The sequence below is a fragment of the Calidris pugnax genome, unplaced genomic scaffold (genome assembly GCF_001431845.1).
Source record: "Calidris pugnax isolate Ruff unplaced genomic scaffold, ASM143184v1 scaffold18, whole genome shotgun sequence".
NCBI classification, from domain to species: Eukaryota; Metazoa; Chordata; class Aves; order Charadriiformes; family Scolopacidae; genus Calidris; species Calidris pugnax.
In genome coordinates, this window is record NW_015090812.1 from 10,291,452 (window position 1) to 10,308,923 (window position 17,472).

General features: G+C 48.3%; 1 protein-coding gene across 18 annotated transcripts in view; it reads right to left on the reverse strand.

Annotated features, from left to right (window-relative positions):
• The window catches only part of PTPRF (protein tyrosine phosphatase, receptor type, F), a 378,493-nt gene that overhangs the window by 36,081 nt on the left and 324,940 nt on the right, over positions 1-17,472 (reverse strand). For 9 of the 18 annotated variants that reach the window (XM_014939281.1, XM_014939277.1, XM_014939290.1 and 6 more), the window contains 7 exons: positions 15,625-16,203; positions 14,883-14,980; positions 8,725-8,978; positions 7,934-8,024; positions 4,753-4,965; positions 1,499-1,653; positions 623-634 (listed from right to left, as the gene is read on the reverse strand). In XM_014939281.1, the coding sequence (XP_014794767.1) occupies positions 623-634; positions 1,499-1,653; positions 4,753-4,965; positions 7,934-8,024; positions 8,725-8,978; positions 14,883-14,980; positions 15,625-16,203 (1,402 nt within the window). The remainder of the gene's footprint in view (positions 1-622; positions 635-1,498; positions 1,654-4,752; positions 4,966-7,933; positions 8,025-8,724; positions 8,979-14,882; positions 14,981-15,624; positions 16,204-17,472) is intronic. The other 9 variants (XM_014939286.1, XM_014939284.1, XM_014939283.1 and 6 more) reach the window with 3 other exon arrangements.

Consider the following 17,472-nt stretch of genomic DNA (forward strand, 5'->3'; position numbering starts at 1 on the left):
GATTGTGCTGGAAGAGGATATGCTGCTGCTGTACAGGTTAGGACACAGCAGGGACATGAATGTCAGATCTGAGCACAGTGGGCTGGTGCTGCTTCCCAGTGCTCCACCCACACCAGACTCTGGGACAAAGGAAAGCTGAGCCAAGCTGGACATAGCTTTTATAGGGCTCAGGTACAGAATCCCCCTGGGACCATTTTCTCTTCTTGAAGACCAGTGAACACTCTGTTTCTTACAACAGCCTGGCATTCCCTGGAAGCTTCATCGTTACAGACTGCAAGAATGCACTTGTATTCTTGATGGAACAGCTCTCAGTCTGAAGAGACTGAGAAAACGAAGAAACACCTATAACTCCTGGTGATGTTTTTTTTTGATTTTTAATTTAATTGTAAAAACAATATGGGGAGTCTTTATGTTGGAACTGTCTCCCTAAGAGCTGTGAGAGGCTCACGATTGCTGGAAGGCCGATTCCTTTGAGGAAACAAAGTCTTTGTAAACCCCCAGGGCTGTCATGCCCCCACGCTCCCAAAAACAAAGATGCCCCTTACTAGCTTCAGGCTTGATTTTTAAAAAGGGAAATAGACTTGCAATTTTAGCAAAACAAGAAGATAAAATGGATTCCTACCTTTCTTGTTTACTAGATCCAGGGAAGAGCAGAAACAGAAGAAAGGAGATGATCACTGAGACAGAAAGGCACTGACTGCACATGCACAGCAGAGCTCCATTTAATCAGACAACAAAGCCAGTTCCCTTCCCCGAGGTACAGATACATATGTAAATAGAGAGTCCAGGAGGAGCAGAACCTCGGAGCTGAGCTGATAGAGAATGACCTACTGTAATTGAACAGGCTACACGAACACATGCAAATGCAACCTGTGGCTCCTCGGGAGGACTAACAATCATCTCACACTACAGTTAACAGCTCTAGCAGGGCTCCTGTGCTACGCAAAAGCAGGTGGCTGCTTCAGCAGGGAGCACAGGGATGGTCCTAATCCGGTAGCCAGGACTGAGAGCTCCCAAGAAGAGAGCTCCTACTCTGATTTCAGCCTCTCACATCCATGCCCTGTTTCCACCACCAAGACTATGTTCCTCAGTAAAAATTCACAGTAGTGGAGGCACCTGCCAGAGATTAAGCAGGCAATTTCCACAGAAAACCAGTACTAGAGAAGTTCCCAAGGCTGCAAATCCAAGCTGTGAGACCAGAGAGCAGTCAGACTGGCTTTAGAGACAAAGCGGCTCTCCTCTGTCCCACTGCTCACACGTTTCCAGAACCCACAGCAGCTCTGTGTCCTGAGGCTGATATTACCTTCTGCATACCCAGCCCTTCTGCTCTCTTTATAAAGCAGCCTTCTGGTGTGCCAGGTGGAGACCTTCCTCCTCCCCACAACCATCAAGGAACGTCTATCAGAGCATCCCTATCTAAAGGCTACAAGGAAGGTCTTTAAGGTGCCACCACTTGTAGTGCTTGTCCCATAAATGTGTGTCCTCGACTGGATCTCACCTTTTGAAGAGGAGTATAGCAATGACAATGATGATGATTAATATCACGGCCAGGACAGGTCCCATCACCCACAGCATCTCCGGTTCATCCTGCTGCTTTGCTGAAGCCACTTCCATCACGATCTCATCCGAGTAGGGACTGGCTGCATATCTCTTCTGAACAGCACCGGCAGGAGAAAGACAGAAAAGCAAGTGTCCATTATGCTAAAGCAACATCTCATCCCTGAAATCTGGAGGCTTCCCCTTGCCTCTGGCTAGCAGGGAACAGTCATGCTTCTCAAACCCCAGCAGCACACCATGGGATCCTCCCTCCCTCAGCATCAGTGGAGGTCACGCTGTGGAAACAGTCTTTTTTTGATGTGAAACATTCCCAGTGCCAACTACTTTCTGGCTAGCAGACCTGGCCCCGAGGTGCCAAACTGGAGCAGCCCAGCTAAGAGCCACTTGCCAGCCCTGGATTCTCTCGGTGCCAAATCGCAAGCTTTTGAATCCCAACCAATTGCACAGTGGGGCTGGCTGATGATTCCTAAGTGGTTTATAATACCTGCTGTGCTGATATCAACACAACTCTCCAGGACAGGGCTATATTAGGAAAACCCCTGCTGGGCGAGGCGCTTTTCTTAAAGGAACGAAATGAGGGGAACATTTTCTACCTGACGTCTCAGCCCTAATAAACAGACCTTGGAAAGGGGCTCATGCTTACAAGGTTCCTTTCCAGAGACTTCTGCAATCTGGCAGCCCAGTGATTTATTACTCAAAGGGACAGCTTTCTAGCCCCACCAGCAAGACGGGATTAAGAGAGACCCAAACCCTTCCTGCAGAAAAATGAGAGTGCACCTGGCTTGTTCTGCTGCTGTGGCTAAGGCTTATGGAGCTGTGTTGTCCCTTCACAGTTCAGCCTCACTGGGTCAGAAGGGTTAAATGCTGCAAAAAGAAATCCTTTCCCCCTATTAAAGAGGGCCAGAGCTGTATCAGTTCAGTGCCTGTGGCTTTTTAGCAGCACCTGCTGCCTGGCATTAGGGAGCCAGAAATGCTCTGCTTCTGCCATAGAAAGTTTCGGTCACTGAAGAGGTGCCTGTGGATCTATAAATCGCCTGCTTTAAGGTCGAAGTTTAAACACACACTTCATGTCTGTGTGCATGTGAGGAGAAGAAAGGGAAAAATCAAGCGTGCTGGTGTCACACAAATGCACATCTTGATCTCCTCTCACAGATGCCCTTGATCCCAGCCAGCCTAGTTTCAAACATGCACGGAGTACAGAAAATGCTCTTATCTGTGACATCCTTCTGGCAGTACGCGCAGGTGCAGCATCCTAGCTGCTGTCCTCAGATTTATCAGTGGTCAGAGATGCCACTGGCTGGAGGAGGAGCTGGGGGAGAGCCATTGCTTCTTTGTCCGTGAAACCTTTCAGCCCTACGAGACCCTGTTTCAATGACCCTGAAATGGCTGCTGGCTCCTGGTTCAGCTCTGTTCCTAGAGCAAGTCTGCGTGAGATCACTGCAACCCGTCGCTCTGTTCCTATGCCCCCTTGTCCAGTTCAAACAACAGGGCAAGGAGTCAGCAACAGCTCTGTCTGAGCATGGCAGAAACAAGAGGATGGTGAGAAGATGGGGCAGAAGGCCTGGGGCTCCCCTTTGTATGGGCAAGCGGCTACTCTGTGAGAAGAGCACAAAGGCTCTGCCTGTGACTCCGCAGAAAGGTCAAGCTGCATCAGGTGTGTGTGGGGGCATGCTGATCTCTGCAGCAAGGTAACACGTGTGTCAGCTCCAAAGCTTTGTGCGAGGGGCAAGAATCGTATTTTTGCAGATACCCTTTGGAGATGCCTCCTTCCAAGAGAAGACAGAAGCAGAAGCGATCAGAAGGACTGTTATCTCAGTGGCATTTCCAAAGGCAGACTGCAAGGTGCAGGCGGCTCCTGCTCTCGGAGATGGTGTTTCAACCACACTCCCCTTTGCCTTTGAAGAATGACGACGTTACGCTCGCCTGCTGACACTAGAGACACAGCAAGCGATTTAAAAGGAGCTGAGTGGGGGAGATAGGGCACAGTCCTGGACAGAGTGCCTCATGCTTCAAATGAAAATGGGTGCGATGCAGAGGGGGATGCAGAAAGGTGGTCTCTAGGAGCAAGGTGTAATAACTCTGCTGGCTGGTGGCTCACCGTGGCTGTGGCAGATTTATGCTAGGGAGGAGATGATAATGATAGTCTGGGATCAACTAGTTAAGGTCATCTCTTCTTGACAGGAACTGCCAGGACAGCACACCCCAAGGCCTCTGCCTTACCTTGTTGTTTATCTGCGACTCTCCTTCCCTCACCAGTGTGCACATCTTGCCACAAGAACATGTGAGCTGGATGAGTAATGAAGAACTTGACCAGCCCTAATGAGCCATTACAAGCAAACGAGTCTGAGGAAGGAAGCCGTGGCTTGGAAGCTGACCAAAGGATTCTGTGCATCTCTATTATTTCCATTATTTACACACTGGCCGCTGCCACTGTCTCCACCATCCCTCCTGCCCTCTGTGTTTACAGCTGGACACCGATGCACAGGCCTTGCCGTGCTGATCCCTGCTTATTGCATCAGCTACTCCCTTCCCTCTCACGTGCCCAGCCCCGTGTGCATGGCGACACGCTGCCCACAAAGGCACGGCCCATTTGCCTCTAGCAAGGAGAGGCACAGGAGAAAGAATCCCTACACAGCAGGCACGTGCACAGCTTTGCCCAGGTGACAACCCATTGCGATGGGAGGTAGGTTTGTTTGCTTCCCCAGACATCACCTGGAGGTGCGATTCTGGGCAGAGAGGGCTCTGTGAAGGCAGGTTTGCAGGGGGAGCACCCTGTTCACTGCAGAGCCTCAGCAGCCACTGTGCAGGGTAGGACTTCAAGGGGCTGTTTTCTGCAGTCAATCACTTGAACTAAAGCAGAATGAGAACCCATCCCAACCCAACCATGTGTCAAGCTCTGCTCTGGGCCCAGCCCAGCAAGCCACAACCAAGCTTGTGTAGAACGTGTGTGTTGACACTGCCCTCCACTCTCATCTGTTATGTCAAACATACGTGCCATTTCCCTCCAAAAACATCATCTATCAAGTCAACTCCCACGGCTGCCCGAGCTTGTTGAGACCAGCTATGCAGCCTCACTCTCCTCTCTTCAGACAAAACTCCATCCTCCCAGCTCACAGTAGTTTTTCACCGTGCCTGCACTGAGCCCACCTCTGCTCTTCTAGGACAGGCTGTGCCTCCCCAGCAGAAAGTCCTTACCGTGTCTCCATCCTCCAGCGAGGCCAGCACGAAGCAGCGATAGCTCAGGTCTTCAGACAGGGGCTTGTTGTAGAAACCTTTGTAGTTCTTCTCGTCTCCCAGGGTGAAGGTCTCAGGCAGAACATCCACTTGAGCAGCAATGTAGGGCTTGAGTCTGTCTGCTTGGCGTCGCTGGCGCCTGCTCTGACTCCCTTGGCTTATGGCCTCCAGCAGCTGGGGACAAACAAGGTGCATCACTATTGCTTCGCCCGGCGTGACACCGCCTCACCCTGTTACCTTACCGGTTGTAGGACTCAGCAGGGTGGAAGGGAAGGGGAGGAGAAGACACTGGGCTTGATCTGGACATGGTGGTGGTACAAAGAAACCAGAGGGATGCATTATCCATTTAGGAACTGCTGGGGAACCCGTCTGCAGACCCTCACTGCAACCATCTCCACCAGGAGCTCAGCTCTGGGAGGGTCCTGAGCCCTGAGATGCCAACAGGGCTAATGTCAGGGCTGAGACAGCCTGTGTTAATCAATCCCGATGAGCTGTGAGGGAACTGGACCATGTTCTGTGGCCCAAATGTTGGTTTGGACAGCGATGCACGCTCTCTACGGACACTGGATGTGAATTATAGCTGACGCTGATGTACAGGGAAAAAGTGACATTTGCTGTGTCTTTCCCTTCTGTCAGTGCTGCGATATTTCACCTGCTGCTGGGTTGCAGGCAGAGCTTTGTGTAAATCACACAGAATGATAACAGATTTCATGGGATGTTCAGAGTAAAAATGGCAAATTTCATAGTCAGCCACAAATTCATGAAAAAGGATATAAACACACAAAAAATCAATTACACTGGTAAGAAAGACTCTCAGATGTTTAAAGATGTTTTTCTAATGAATAAAAACGAATATCAGGCTTGGAACAGAAATTCTAATTTAAAATGAAGAAGGAGGCATGAAATACATTTCACACACGAATGTATCAGTGCAGCATTGTTAGGGCAGACAGGGAACATCAGTGGGGCTGGGGACAGTGATGTGCACACAAAGCTATGCTGCTGAGCTGAGCTCACTCCCTCTGAGGAGGAAAAGCTGGGTAAGGCACCCCCTGCTCCTTTTCCTCAACAGAACAGTCCATCCTTGTCCTCTTATGGATATTCCTGTTGGAGCAATTTAGGAAAGCTATAGGTTGTTCGTTGCAATATCACCCGTCCCCCCCGAAAAAAAAGAAAAAAGAAGAAAAATAAAAAAAAAAGGCATGGAGCAATCTCAGTTTCACAAATATCCTTGCAACCACAGGGAAAAAAAGGCAGAAATAGTCTTTGGACTGTGGAGTTTGATCCTTACACACATCTCTTGTACCTTGGCTGCAATTACAGCTAAACTTCTTGGAGCAGAAAGCACAGTGCATGAAACCATAGGGATCCAGTTGTGATTAAGGTTGCTGGATGCTACTGCCACCTATATATATAACATGCACCCCAAAAGACTGCACCAAAAGAAATGCTAGGCTTGCAAAGTCCAGATCCTGAAAAATTAGAAAACTAATATTGCCTGTGAAAAATTAATTCAGCTGCCTTACGTAGGTGCATTGTGTTACAATCCTTGACTGCACGGTCACATACTATCTTTTCTGTAACTCCTCTGCTTTGTTCAATACACAGGACAGACAGTGCTTAATCAAAGAGCAGCTATTCCATATTTTGTTTTCTTCTTTGCATTATGCAGCCTGAGGCCTTGTTTATTGCTTACTATTCAAATCCAGCTATGAAGACAAAATTAATAATTTCCTCGTGGGCTTTTCTATGGTGCTGATCACTATAATATTACAAGTGCTTCACAAACATTAACGATCTTATCTTCCAAACACCCATATGAGGTGAGATGAAAGTGATTATCCTAATTTTACAGATAGAGAACAGAGACGCAGGGACATTAATGTAAAAAATGTCCACTAATTTTGAATGTCAAATTGAAAAGACATCAGCTTGTTTTGTTTTTAAAGAAAAGTTAGCTTTTTTTTTATAGCACTGACTATATCCAGCAGAGCTTCTATTGACTTTCTCTGCAGCTGGGGATGCTTAGGCTGTGCAAATGAGGCTCCAGATCTCAAACTGAGCACTCCAAAAAAAGCAGAACATGCAAGACACAGTCTGCTAATGAAATTTTTTTCTCAAATCATTTGCCCAGAACTGGGTGAAACAGAGATAGAAACCAGTTCTCTCAATAACTTTCAACCACCTAAAGTTCAAAACTAAACCATCCTTTCGCACCCTAGTCTTCTATTTCTTGTGACATCTTCCAATTTCTGCAATGAAATGATGCAGGAGACCTATAGATGATGGTTCTCCATCATAGAATTGTGCTTCATGCGCAGAACAGATCCACCCATACACGGTGTGAGCAGGGACCCCATGGAAAACACTGTGCAATCATGTAATTAAAGATTAACGATAAGCAGGGGCAGATTTACAGCTTCTAACACTTTGCAATTTATGAGTTCTTCAAGCCTGCAACTTTGTTCTCTTAATGGAACCTTTGTGTGATTTCTTGGAATTCTTCCTTATTACTTTGTGGGTGGTGGTGTGTGTGTGGAAGGGCTCACAAAGCCCTTGTGTGGGACTCTTCTGACGCCCACACACGTACCACACCACTGGTGTTGGAGGACTCCTGCTCAGAATAAGCTGCATCTTAGGGTGAAGGGGCTGGTGAATGCTGAAAGCCTTTGACAAGGAAGTGTGAAGGGAGCTTTGCAGGTTTTGTGAGATGCTAGACTGAACTTTTTATCCATACTGTGGGCTTAGGTCCGTCCAGAGAGGGAAAAGCCTCCTGACAGAACAGCTTAATAAACTGAAAACAATACCCCCTCTCTTAGCTTGCTTTCAAAATCAGCATGGTTGCTTCAGCTGAAAAAGGTTGCAAAGAGCGTAGCATCCAAGACAGGATCTGTCCTGGTCAGTGCTCTGAGACATTCAAATGTGGTCTTCCCAATAGAGGACATTCTCAGAGGTGGCTCCTCCCTTGCTTGACTCCAGCCTTCCTTCTACATGCTGTCACCCGCCAAGAAAGGCTGAGTGAGCACTGCATGTCCCACAGCCCCCATCTCAGTGCACCCATGCCGTTGCCAGGAGGCCTGGGCAAAGCGTGCTGGGCCACCTGGGAGCCACTTCTGTTACAGCAGCTGCTACAGAGTCCTACCTGGTCCAGCTCCATCTCATCAGGTGTCCGCCAGCGAGCAGTCGGGCTGCTGGTGCTCTGATCTGCTGGCACAACCACGATGTAGTACCACCTGGGAAGGAAGGAAAGTGTAAGCACTGGACCTTAAGTTGTCTCTCAGGCAGGTCACCAAATAACACAAGCCATATGCCTCCCAAGAATGACCTGCTCCTCTCCCTGCCCTCTAAATAGCAACAGGATTTGGTAACGAAGAGGTCGGTTTTCCAGCTGTATTGGAGAAGAGAATACTCCCGTTAACACTCATTAGGTTAATGAAGATCTACAGACTGTGCTCCAGAGGGTGGTGTAGGAGCTGTGAGAAGGACATTTATATAATCGGATTGTAGCAAGAACCCTGGGGGAATTGTGCTTCAGCACAAGGATACCACAGTAACGAATAAGACTTCCACAAACTCGCTTTTTTAATCTCCTCGAGGCTTTGGGCATTATTTATTTAAAGGATATTATACAGTGTCAGAGAAAGTCCCTCCTGATCCTCAACTGCGTTTTTGTTGGTAGCATCTGGAGTATACCCACCAGGGTGAGGGCAAACTGTCAGAGAATTGTCTTAATTTTATTGCACATAAATATTTGCTCAGAAAGAGCCAGCAGCGTGATCCCACGTTACGGGTAAATGCCTGGCTCTGTACCACAGCCTGCTGAGAAATTCACTCCCAGGTTACAAAATCCACAGGTTGGCAGAGGTCTGCCTTGCCCTCTTCCCCATGTCTAGCCTCCCAACCCTGCCTTCTCCACCCAGGCACAGCACGTACCTAACCGGCACAGTGGTCTGGACTTTGGGAAGGGTGAGCGTGAATTTTCCTTCCTGTATGTACTTGTTTGTGGCGATGGGTTTGCTCTGCAAGACGTCAGGAGCAGTGCGGATTGAGACGAGGTGCTGGAGCCCCCCAGCACTGCTCCCACGGTTCATTAGCACAAAAGAATAGTCCGTGTCTGGCTGGAGGTCACTTATGAGTTTCTTCATCGAGTGGCCGTCCACCTCCACACTCTGGCTATTGTACAGAATCTGAAACGGGAAAAGGACATGCTCATGCAGCTGACAGCTGCTGATGAAAACTCATACTCAAAATAGCAGCGTTAGAGACAACAATTTGGCTCTGGGCCCTCCCTCAGGTGGTTCAGCTATTGTGCGCTTCGTAAACAGCCATAAATCTTTAGTTAAAGAAGAGCAACCCCCAGCACAGGGTTGAACCGTGCTCCCTGCGCCTCGCAGCAATGGAGCAGAGAGGGTCATCTCAGCAAAGCCCAGGTGGCCGGTGCCAGCGGTGAGGCTGGTGGTGCCACACACGCTGCTTTTCAGCGCCGGTTTGGGGCAGGAATCCAGATGGCTGTGCTTTGCCCTCGCGTGGAGATGAATGGGTCTTTGTTTCTTGTCTCATGAGGCTATAATACACAATATGCTTTTGGTGTAAAATCCCGTCTGCTTTTAATTGGTGCCACTCCCATGTCTACCAGCTGATGCCTGATCGAATGGTTAATGCAGAGCATCCCTCCTTCCAGCAATGTGACTGGGGAGGGGAGGGGGTTACACGCCTCACCAATGATCTGACAAATCCCACACACAGGGCTCACAAATTGGTACCCGAAACAGCGGCTCTGCAGGTGTGACACCCTGTTGCCATGACAACAGATGCTGGATGCCGCACCAGCCGTGGGCAGGAGATCAGTGCTGCTTTTCCCTGCCGTGCTTGAAGCAAGGGGCTGCTGGGCAGCGCAGGGGCGTTGGTGGCCCAGGGGATCAGGCAGCCTCCACTCACAGCTTCTCCTTGGGCCTGTTGGCCCCTCAGCTAATGACATCTTCTCAGCGCCCTGTTGCAAATGTGCAGGACCCCCACCTCCCTCAAGGCACAGCAGCCATGGGCACTGCTGTATTAGCTGCACCAAACAGCCCATCTACCCCGGGAACTTTGATTTGGGTCTTGCTGGAGCAACGCTTGTACCCTGAAATGCTGGGTGCTGCCTCTACAAAGTTCCCAGAGACAGAGACAAATGGGGTGCAGAGAACTGGAGAGATCAGAGGTTGTGCCCCAGCTGTGATAAACCAGCATGTCTCCTTCCACTGGGTGACCATCCAGCGTGGCAGGGCAGAGCTGGATTCCTGATAGCAGTGCAGGCACAGCATACCAAAAACTGGCAAAGGTAGAGCTGGAGCATGTTAAACCACGGTAGCTATTACATGCCACAGGCAGAGCCCACACAGTAAAACATGCTCTTTCCAACAGAGGCCTTGAGAGAGAGAAGACAGCTCTGTGGAAGAAAAATTACTTGAAGTAAAACAGATTTTTCACCAGCTGAGCCTACCGGTAAGGCTGACACAGGCAGCTAGGGAGGGACCAAACTTTCCTTCCAAGTCACCTTTTTTAGCAGGTGGTGGAAAGCTGCAGAAAGCTGCCAGCACTCTGGGACAAGGGCAGCTGATTAGCACTGCTCTAATATTTAGCGCTGGAGCTGGAAGGAGGAGGAGGAGGGCGGCCCTGGAAAGAGATCTGAAGGGCAGGAGAGCACAGGGACCAGGCCAGGTCTGGAATTTGCAGCTCTGCTTTTGTGTTATCTAAACAGCGATACCCACACCATGCTTCAAATCCTTTTCAGGTCACTTGACATGGAGGTTGGGATAGGAAAAGAGTCCCAGCTTTTTTGCTGCTAAGACACTCCCAACAGTTAACAGAGCAGCAGTGAGAAGCCAGCAATGCAGGAGAACTGCAATCAGTCTCGTTTGTTGACATGCTTCAATCATCAGGGATGAACTGCAGAAATAAATACCATATACTGAAATAACAGAGGTTTGCAGGGACAAAGCTCCTGCTGGCTGTCCCATATGCAGGAAAGGCTGTCAAAGGTAGGATGGCTGGAGCTTTAATCCCTTTCTCCAAAGACATGTATATCAGATGGGTGCTAAAGTGAGTGAAAAAGGTAAAATGAAGAAATGCTTCTTATAGTGCTGCAATATTAGATATTTAGTTGGCAGGTTTCACCCTTCTCTGACACAGAAGTAGGCACAACAAAGACAGGAGTGCTAGACTTCAAGTCATTTTAGCAGCTTTGCTGTCTATCCCAGCACCACTCCTTGGAATGATATTGCAATGGTACAGGTGCAGATGTTCCAGATGACAGCAACTCAGGGAGTGTCCTGGGGGAGCAGCGGGACCTCACTTCACGTGCTACAGCACAGACTCCAACAAAACCAAACTTCCACCATTAAGAGCTATGCTGGAAGGATGCAAAGCCCAGAGAGAGTTCTGCTGCCTCTCTGATGAGATTCCTTGTTATGAATTCTTCCCTCATAAAGGTATCACCAACTGCTTCTGCGTATGCTCTAGGGAAGCCACTCGCCCACCAACTGCCTGCACGTAAGGCATCTGCTGGGGACATAGCTGTTCTCCTGGAGCAAGAGGAGGCAGAAGAGATGATCAAGCACTTCTGTTCAGAGTTTCCCTGCTTGCTCTGCCCTGGAATTGGCCAGGAAACAGTCTCCGATTCAGTCCTGACACCAGATGATGTTTTTTACTGCCATGCACAAAAATTTGTGCCCGAAGACAGTGAAATTGGCATTTGCAATGCTTTTGTGAAGCATTCTCTGCCATCTCCCCTTTTCACAGTTGCAGTGGTAGTTCTACGTTCCTTTACCTGCCATAACACATTGTTTTTTTCAAATGCTATGCACCATTAGTTAAGGCCTCCACACAAAACCTACAATAATGTAAGGGCTCAGAAACAGTCATTTGTGTGCAGCTGAAGATGCCCGGGAGCTCGAGCAGGAATGCTATTTAGAGGTTGCATCATGGCCCACTGGTAACTACTTAAGTCAGCAGCAAATTTGGCCCAAGGGCTCTGAACTGCCAAACATTGCTGACTAGCCCATGGATTGCTGTAAAATGTCATTTGTGCTGCTCTTACCCACAAGAGAAGATTTGCAAAGCTACGTGGGTACAAATGTCACTGCTGAAGGTCTGCTGCTTGATTTCAAGGCAGTAAAGAATGTATTGAACTAGAAGATTAAAAGACACATCGTGTGCAACACTGGAAAAGATAATGACTCGATGGAGAAGTAGACAAGGTTACCTTTTTTTGCAGGCAGGAGTAATTACTACATTCCATGGGACACACTGTGAGAAGGCACTGCCCAGCATTCTTAGGGGTTATTTCTAGACCTGTATCATCATAATTTTCAAAAAGTGCTGCTCCTTCTTCCCATTTGCAAAATACCTCATGATGCTGCCTTTAACCAATATATCCTCTGTCCTGCTTTTAAGTTGAAGAATGTGTCTCAGGAAAATGCAGTTTCCCTAAGGAGAAGGTTGTATCTATCTTGCACTTTCCATGAGAGCTCCAGAACAGCTTTCTGCAAGCACACTGGAATAGAAAAGGAATAGTGCCTCTGCTCCACCACAACTGTTGAGCAACATTTTACAAGGAATTTATCTCCTGGACCAGAAGCAGCTGTGAAAATTCCCCAAAGAGAACTCAAACCTTCATTATTGATTTGGTAGCAATGAAAATTCCTAAGGTCTCAGCTCATCCCCTATTGAAAAAAAAAAAAAGCACAAGTCCTGCCTGTGCCTCACTATTCATTGTCAGAACAATATCTACTTTAATTAAATCTGTTAAAGTAGAATATGACACCCTTTGGGACATAGATTTAGCATGAGACTGTTTATCAAGTGTAGATAATACTAATTGTTCCCATGGAGATTTATCTGTTATGCTAGTTACAGTATTAGGCTCTGGCCTCAGCATCCCATGTGCCTGAATTAGAGGAGAGAGGTGAATCTTGTTTATTAAAATACAAAATCCTGAAGGTTAAGGATTTCCTTCAAGTGGCACAATCAACGACCTGGAGCTGACCCTCTTAGCTCCTGGCCTTGACTCATGTGTGTCTGCAAGTCTGGGAATATTAATAGAAAGAAGACGCTATTAGAGAAATATCCTTGTAAGACTCTCATTTGCATGACTGCTCTTCAGTGAGCAAGTGGCTACTGCCATCTGCTCCTGTGTCATCTGAGGGTTAACCCGCAGCAGGGGCAGACCTTGAGTCACTGTCTGTGTAAGCAATAGCAGCTATGAGGCCGGGACGAGGCATCAGCGTTACATCCTTGGCTCCTGGCTACTTCCAACCACTCCTCCATCCGTGTGTGGTAGTAATGCTCCAAAGGTCACACTGTCCCTTTCTAGCACTGCACCGTCAGACAGAGATGCGGGCTTTGTGCCACAAGAATAAGGCAAGATGAAGCAGACTGGTTCCTCAGCAGAGCGCAAAGTAATAGAGCTCTGTGAAGCTCCTTGAGGCCAGATGTCTGAACACTGATCCTAATGCACCCTACATCTGGGAAAGCTTTGAATACCACAAGGTCTTCACAGAAGCCTTGTCTGCTTCAGCTAAACTCTGCATGTTAACAAGTGCCTGCTATTGATCATGCTAATTCAGCTGCAGGATTTAAACCAGGAGAGTTAGTAACAAGGAAGGGGAGGTGCTCACACACTTTGATGTGGATGCAGTTCAAGGCCTTCCCCTCACTCCCCTGGCCATGGATCCCCTCCAGCTCATGCAAGCCTCGCATTTGCTCTTCAGGCAAAGGTGCATGTGCAAGGAGGAAGGCAAATCACGCTGCTCCCACCCCTGGCCACCTTTGCAGGGGCAGCAGACAGCCTCTGAGACTGGGTGGAAGATTATCCTTGCCAATGTGACACATTGGTCTTGTTTCTTAAGGGAGAGAAGCTGCACTGAGATCTGCAGAAATTTCCACCACATGCTAGTCTTTTATCCACATCAGTGATCTGCACTGGGGGACAGACAAGAGCAGGAAGATATTGGGTCATCAGTGTTGTCTGCAGCCTGACACTACGTCCAGAACTGTGTTGGAGAAAAGAGAACAGCAGCCATTCCTCCAGAGTTCCCTCTGCACTGGCACACGTGCTGCTCACACCTGTAACACCTTCTGGAAGGGTGATGATGCTTCCCTCCTTCACTCCCTGAGATTATGCATCTGCTCTGAAGTAACTCATAAAGGCAATCCCGACGTTAGAGACAGGACATGTTGCAGAAAGAGTCATTCTTAGTTTGATTCACATGCTGGTTTTCAGACCACTTCATCCTGGTGATCTCTGGCTATTAAATTGTATTTATAACTTTTCGTGCTTCAACTCCAAGTCAGGGATCAGGACAAGCTTGAGTAAACACTGTCAGAGAGCTGCAAAGGTCAGCCCTACTGGTAGGCCCCAGCCAAGTGATACCAGGTAACAAGATGCTTGAGAAAGCTGATGGAGGAGGAAAGCACTGATTGGGACTGCGTGAACCACAACCGCAACCACTCATGGGAAAAGCATCAGTGATTTGGGGTGAGGGACCAGTTTTCATTTCCCTTCAAAAAGGCAAGTAATTCAGGGGCACTATATCAAGGGAGGAGTGGGTACACTTAGAGAAAGTTCCTAAGCTGGTTTCTAGCTGGATGGTGAGAAGCCAGAAATACGTATTATGATCCCTGAGACATCCCCGTTCTCTGAATGCCTCTGCCCAGCGCATGTCTTCACTGCTTGGTGTTTCCTGTTGGGGTGCTTCAGCCAACATTATTGACTCTTGTCACTGTGAGCCAAGTGCTTACTGACTATTCCACAACTGATCAAAACAGAAAGAAATCAACAAAACTACAACACATTCTGGCCTAAGAAAAGTAAGCAGCAGTGCTCTAGCGTGTGGCTCACACATGGGTGCTCAAAAGCAAGAGCAGCTACCTAGCCTAGCCTTGGAGATCTAAGTTCCACAAGATCCCAAGCCAGTGAAAAACGTGACCCTACTCTGCTTGTCTCTTGTCTGACAGCCTGAAAACTTCATGTGGAAGGTCAAGATGCTGCTTTCCATTGTCCTGCTCACTGCCACAGGCAGAGCTCCCTGTCCTCTGCATCCTGCCCTTACCTTAAAAGGCACTGCAGATTTATAGGACTCAGGCACTTCCCAGCTCAGCAACACAGACGTTTTCATGACGGCATTGACGCGGAAGTTCTTAGCAAACACTGAAATGAAAAACAAGATATTTGAGCACTGTAAGGCCAAGTCAGGAGGGAGCCAGGCAGCAGCTCGGCTCCAAGTCTCTCTTTGTCTAACTCAGCAGCAGAGGTCAAAGAGTTCAGCTACAACAGAGAAGAGAGAGATGAGGAGAAAAGAGCAGCAGCCTTTTACCAAGTCTCCAGTCTCCAGTGGAGTTTCACTTTTTGACTATACTTTTCCAGCACCATAGATAGGAAGTTGCAGGCTGAACTGTAGCCTTCCTCTCCACCCGCCTCCACACACACTCTCTTGGCCCTTTGCCATGATCAAAGAGCAGTGGTGCTCAGGTACTGGATCTGCAGATGATCCTACCCAGCCGCCTGCTCCAGTTCAAGCAAGAGCCTTTCATGTACACACAAAACAGCAAAGGGAGACTGTGGAGTGACAAAGGCAATTAAGCTACCATCAACACCCCTTTCCCCCCTCAAATGGCAACTTTAAGGAAACCTTCATTGAGCCTCGCCTCACCGAGCTAGTTTTAGACTCGGGAGCCATACGGTACCTGATCTCATTAGTCAGAGCAAAGGGAAGCGTAGCCTCATGAACTGAAGCAAAGGTCCCTGTCCTGGAGGCAGAGCTTGCTGTTAGGGCTTGTTAGAGGGGCACTTACCTTGCTCAACAGGCATGGTCCGGGACTGGATGCTGGGGCTGAGTGGCCCAGCCCCTTTATTGGTGCGGGCCCTCACTTTGATGTCGTAAGTAGTATCGGGCTTCAAATTCGTCAAAGTGATACTTGTGTCCTTGGTGATGTTAACCAGGTCCTGCTGGCTATTTATGTCCCTGTATACCACCGTGTAGTTGACGATCTTGCCGTTTCTTTCTGCCAAGACCGGGGGGTCCCATGCAACTTCTGTGGTGGAAGTGGTGAGACCCACCACACGCAGGTTCTGTGGGAAGCCACTTGGCACATCTTCTGCAGTAGTGATCTCCTTCTCAAACTCCTCTCCTGGGCCAGCTCTGTTCTTGGCAGACAATTTGAAGAGGTACGTGGCCCCCTTGTGCAGATTGGTCACAGTGTAGTGATGGTCTCTCTTCCCGAAGTCTATCGTGTTCATCTTTTCCTCATCAAGACGTCTGTACTGCAGCCGGTAACCCAGCAGCTCCCCTACCATCTCCTTGGGTGGGTGCCACTGGATGAGGGCTGTGTTCATGGCTGTCGTGCTAATCATCATGGTGGGCTTCCCCGGGACTGCAACATAAACACACAATGACCATCTATAGCCTGGGAGGAGGGGAAGGAAGGACCGCTTCTCTGCTGCTCAGTCCGTGAGGATTGAGGAAAGTGGGAAAGTTCAGACAACAGGGTGAAGAGGACGACAGACAATTCACATGGATAGAGGCAGATTGACCCTAATCCAGTGGTGAGGGAAGCTGGAGCCAGCCAGCTCTTGACTGCCATTTTCCCATGTGCTGCCATCTAAACAAGGAATAAATTCAGCCACATCCAGCCCCAAAATTCATCCCCTTTTACAGGAAAGGTTTAAGGTACCTCAAAGCATCATATTTATCTCAGAGAAGATCTGAATCCCGTCCTCCCAATCAGTTGTCTTCAGACACTCCAGCTAGTGTGCACCACCAGGCCACGCTGGTCCCAGTGCACCGTACCACAACAGACACACAGAAGCCCAAGTCCAGCGCCCTGATCTGTCTGGAGGCAGACAAATTTCATCCTGAAACCTTGCAGTTTTACCATCTGCAGAGGCAGCGAGCAGAGCTGGGTGGGCTGTTTGCCATCAGAATACATTTTGGTTTAGCTGATGAGCAGATTCGTGATGTCAGTGTCGATGTGAGAGGTGAACACAAGCGTTCCACAGGATTTTTGCTTATGCTGCACAAGTCAAGGGGTGTTGCCGTCACTGGTTAGGAACTGATGGCTTTAAATTGGTGGTTTAATACCTTGATCTCCTTCAGTTAAAAAAGAGGATGTGTCTTCACTTCACATCAGCTCAGATTTGTAAACAAATCAACTGATAGGGAAGATACTCAGAATCAAAGGGATGGGGCCACTGAAGTGAAAACGAAAATGGGATTGTAGCCAAACCTAGTTAAATATCCTTGCACAGTTTTGGAATGTATGAGCCTACAGATGAGCACAAGAGAAAAACGTATTTGACAGAATTATGCCCCGATTTTGCCATCAGAGGGCGATACCAACACTCCCCTTTGAGGTCAAGCCTGCAGACGAGCCTCTAACAAAGGCAGCTCTGGGGGTGGTTTTGGAGGTATTTAAGACATACAATTGCATATCCACTGCCAGCACCATCCTCCTTGCACTCATAATACAATGTCTAACAGCAGCTAGTATTAAGAGACGCATTATTTTCAAAGCTGATTCCAAATATTAACTTTAAATGTGCATCATAACATGGGAAGACCCACTGTGGCTTACAGTGCAACACTGGGATGTTTAGGGAGCTTTTCCTGTTTATAGGACAGCTGTAGCAATTTGATGAACAGA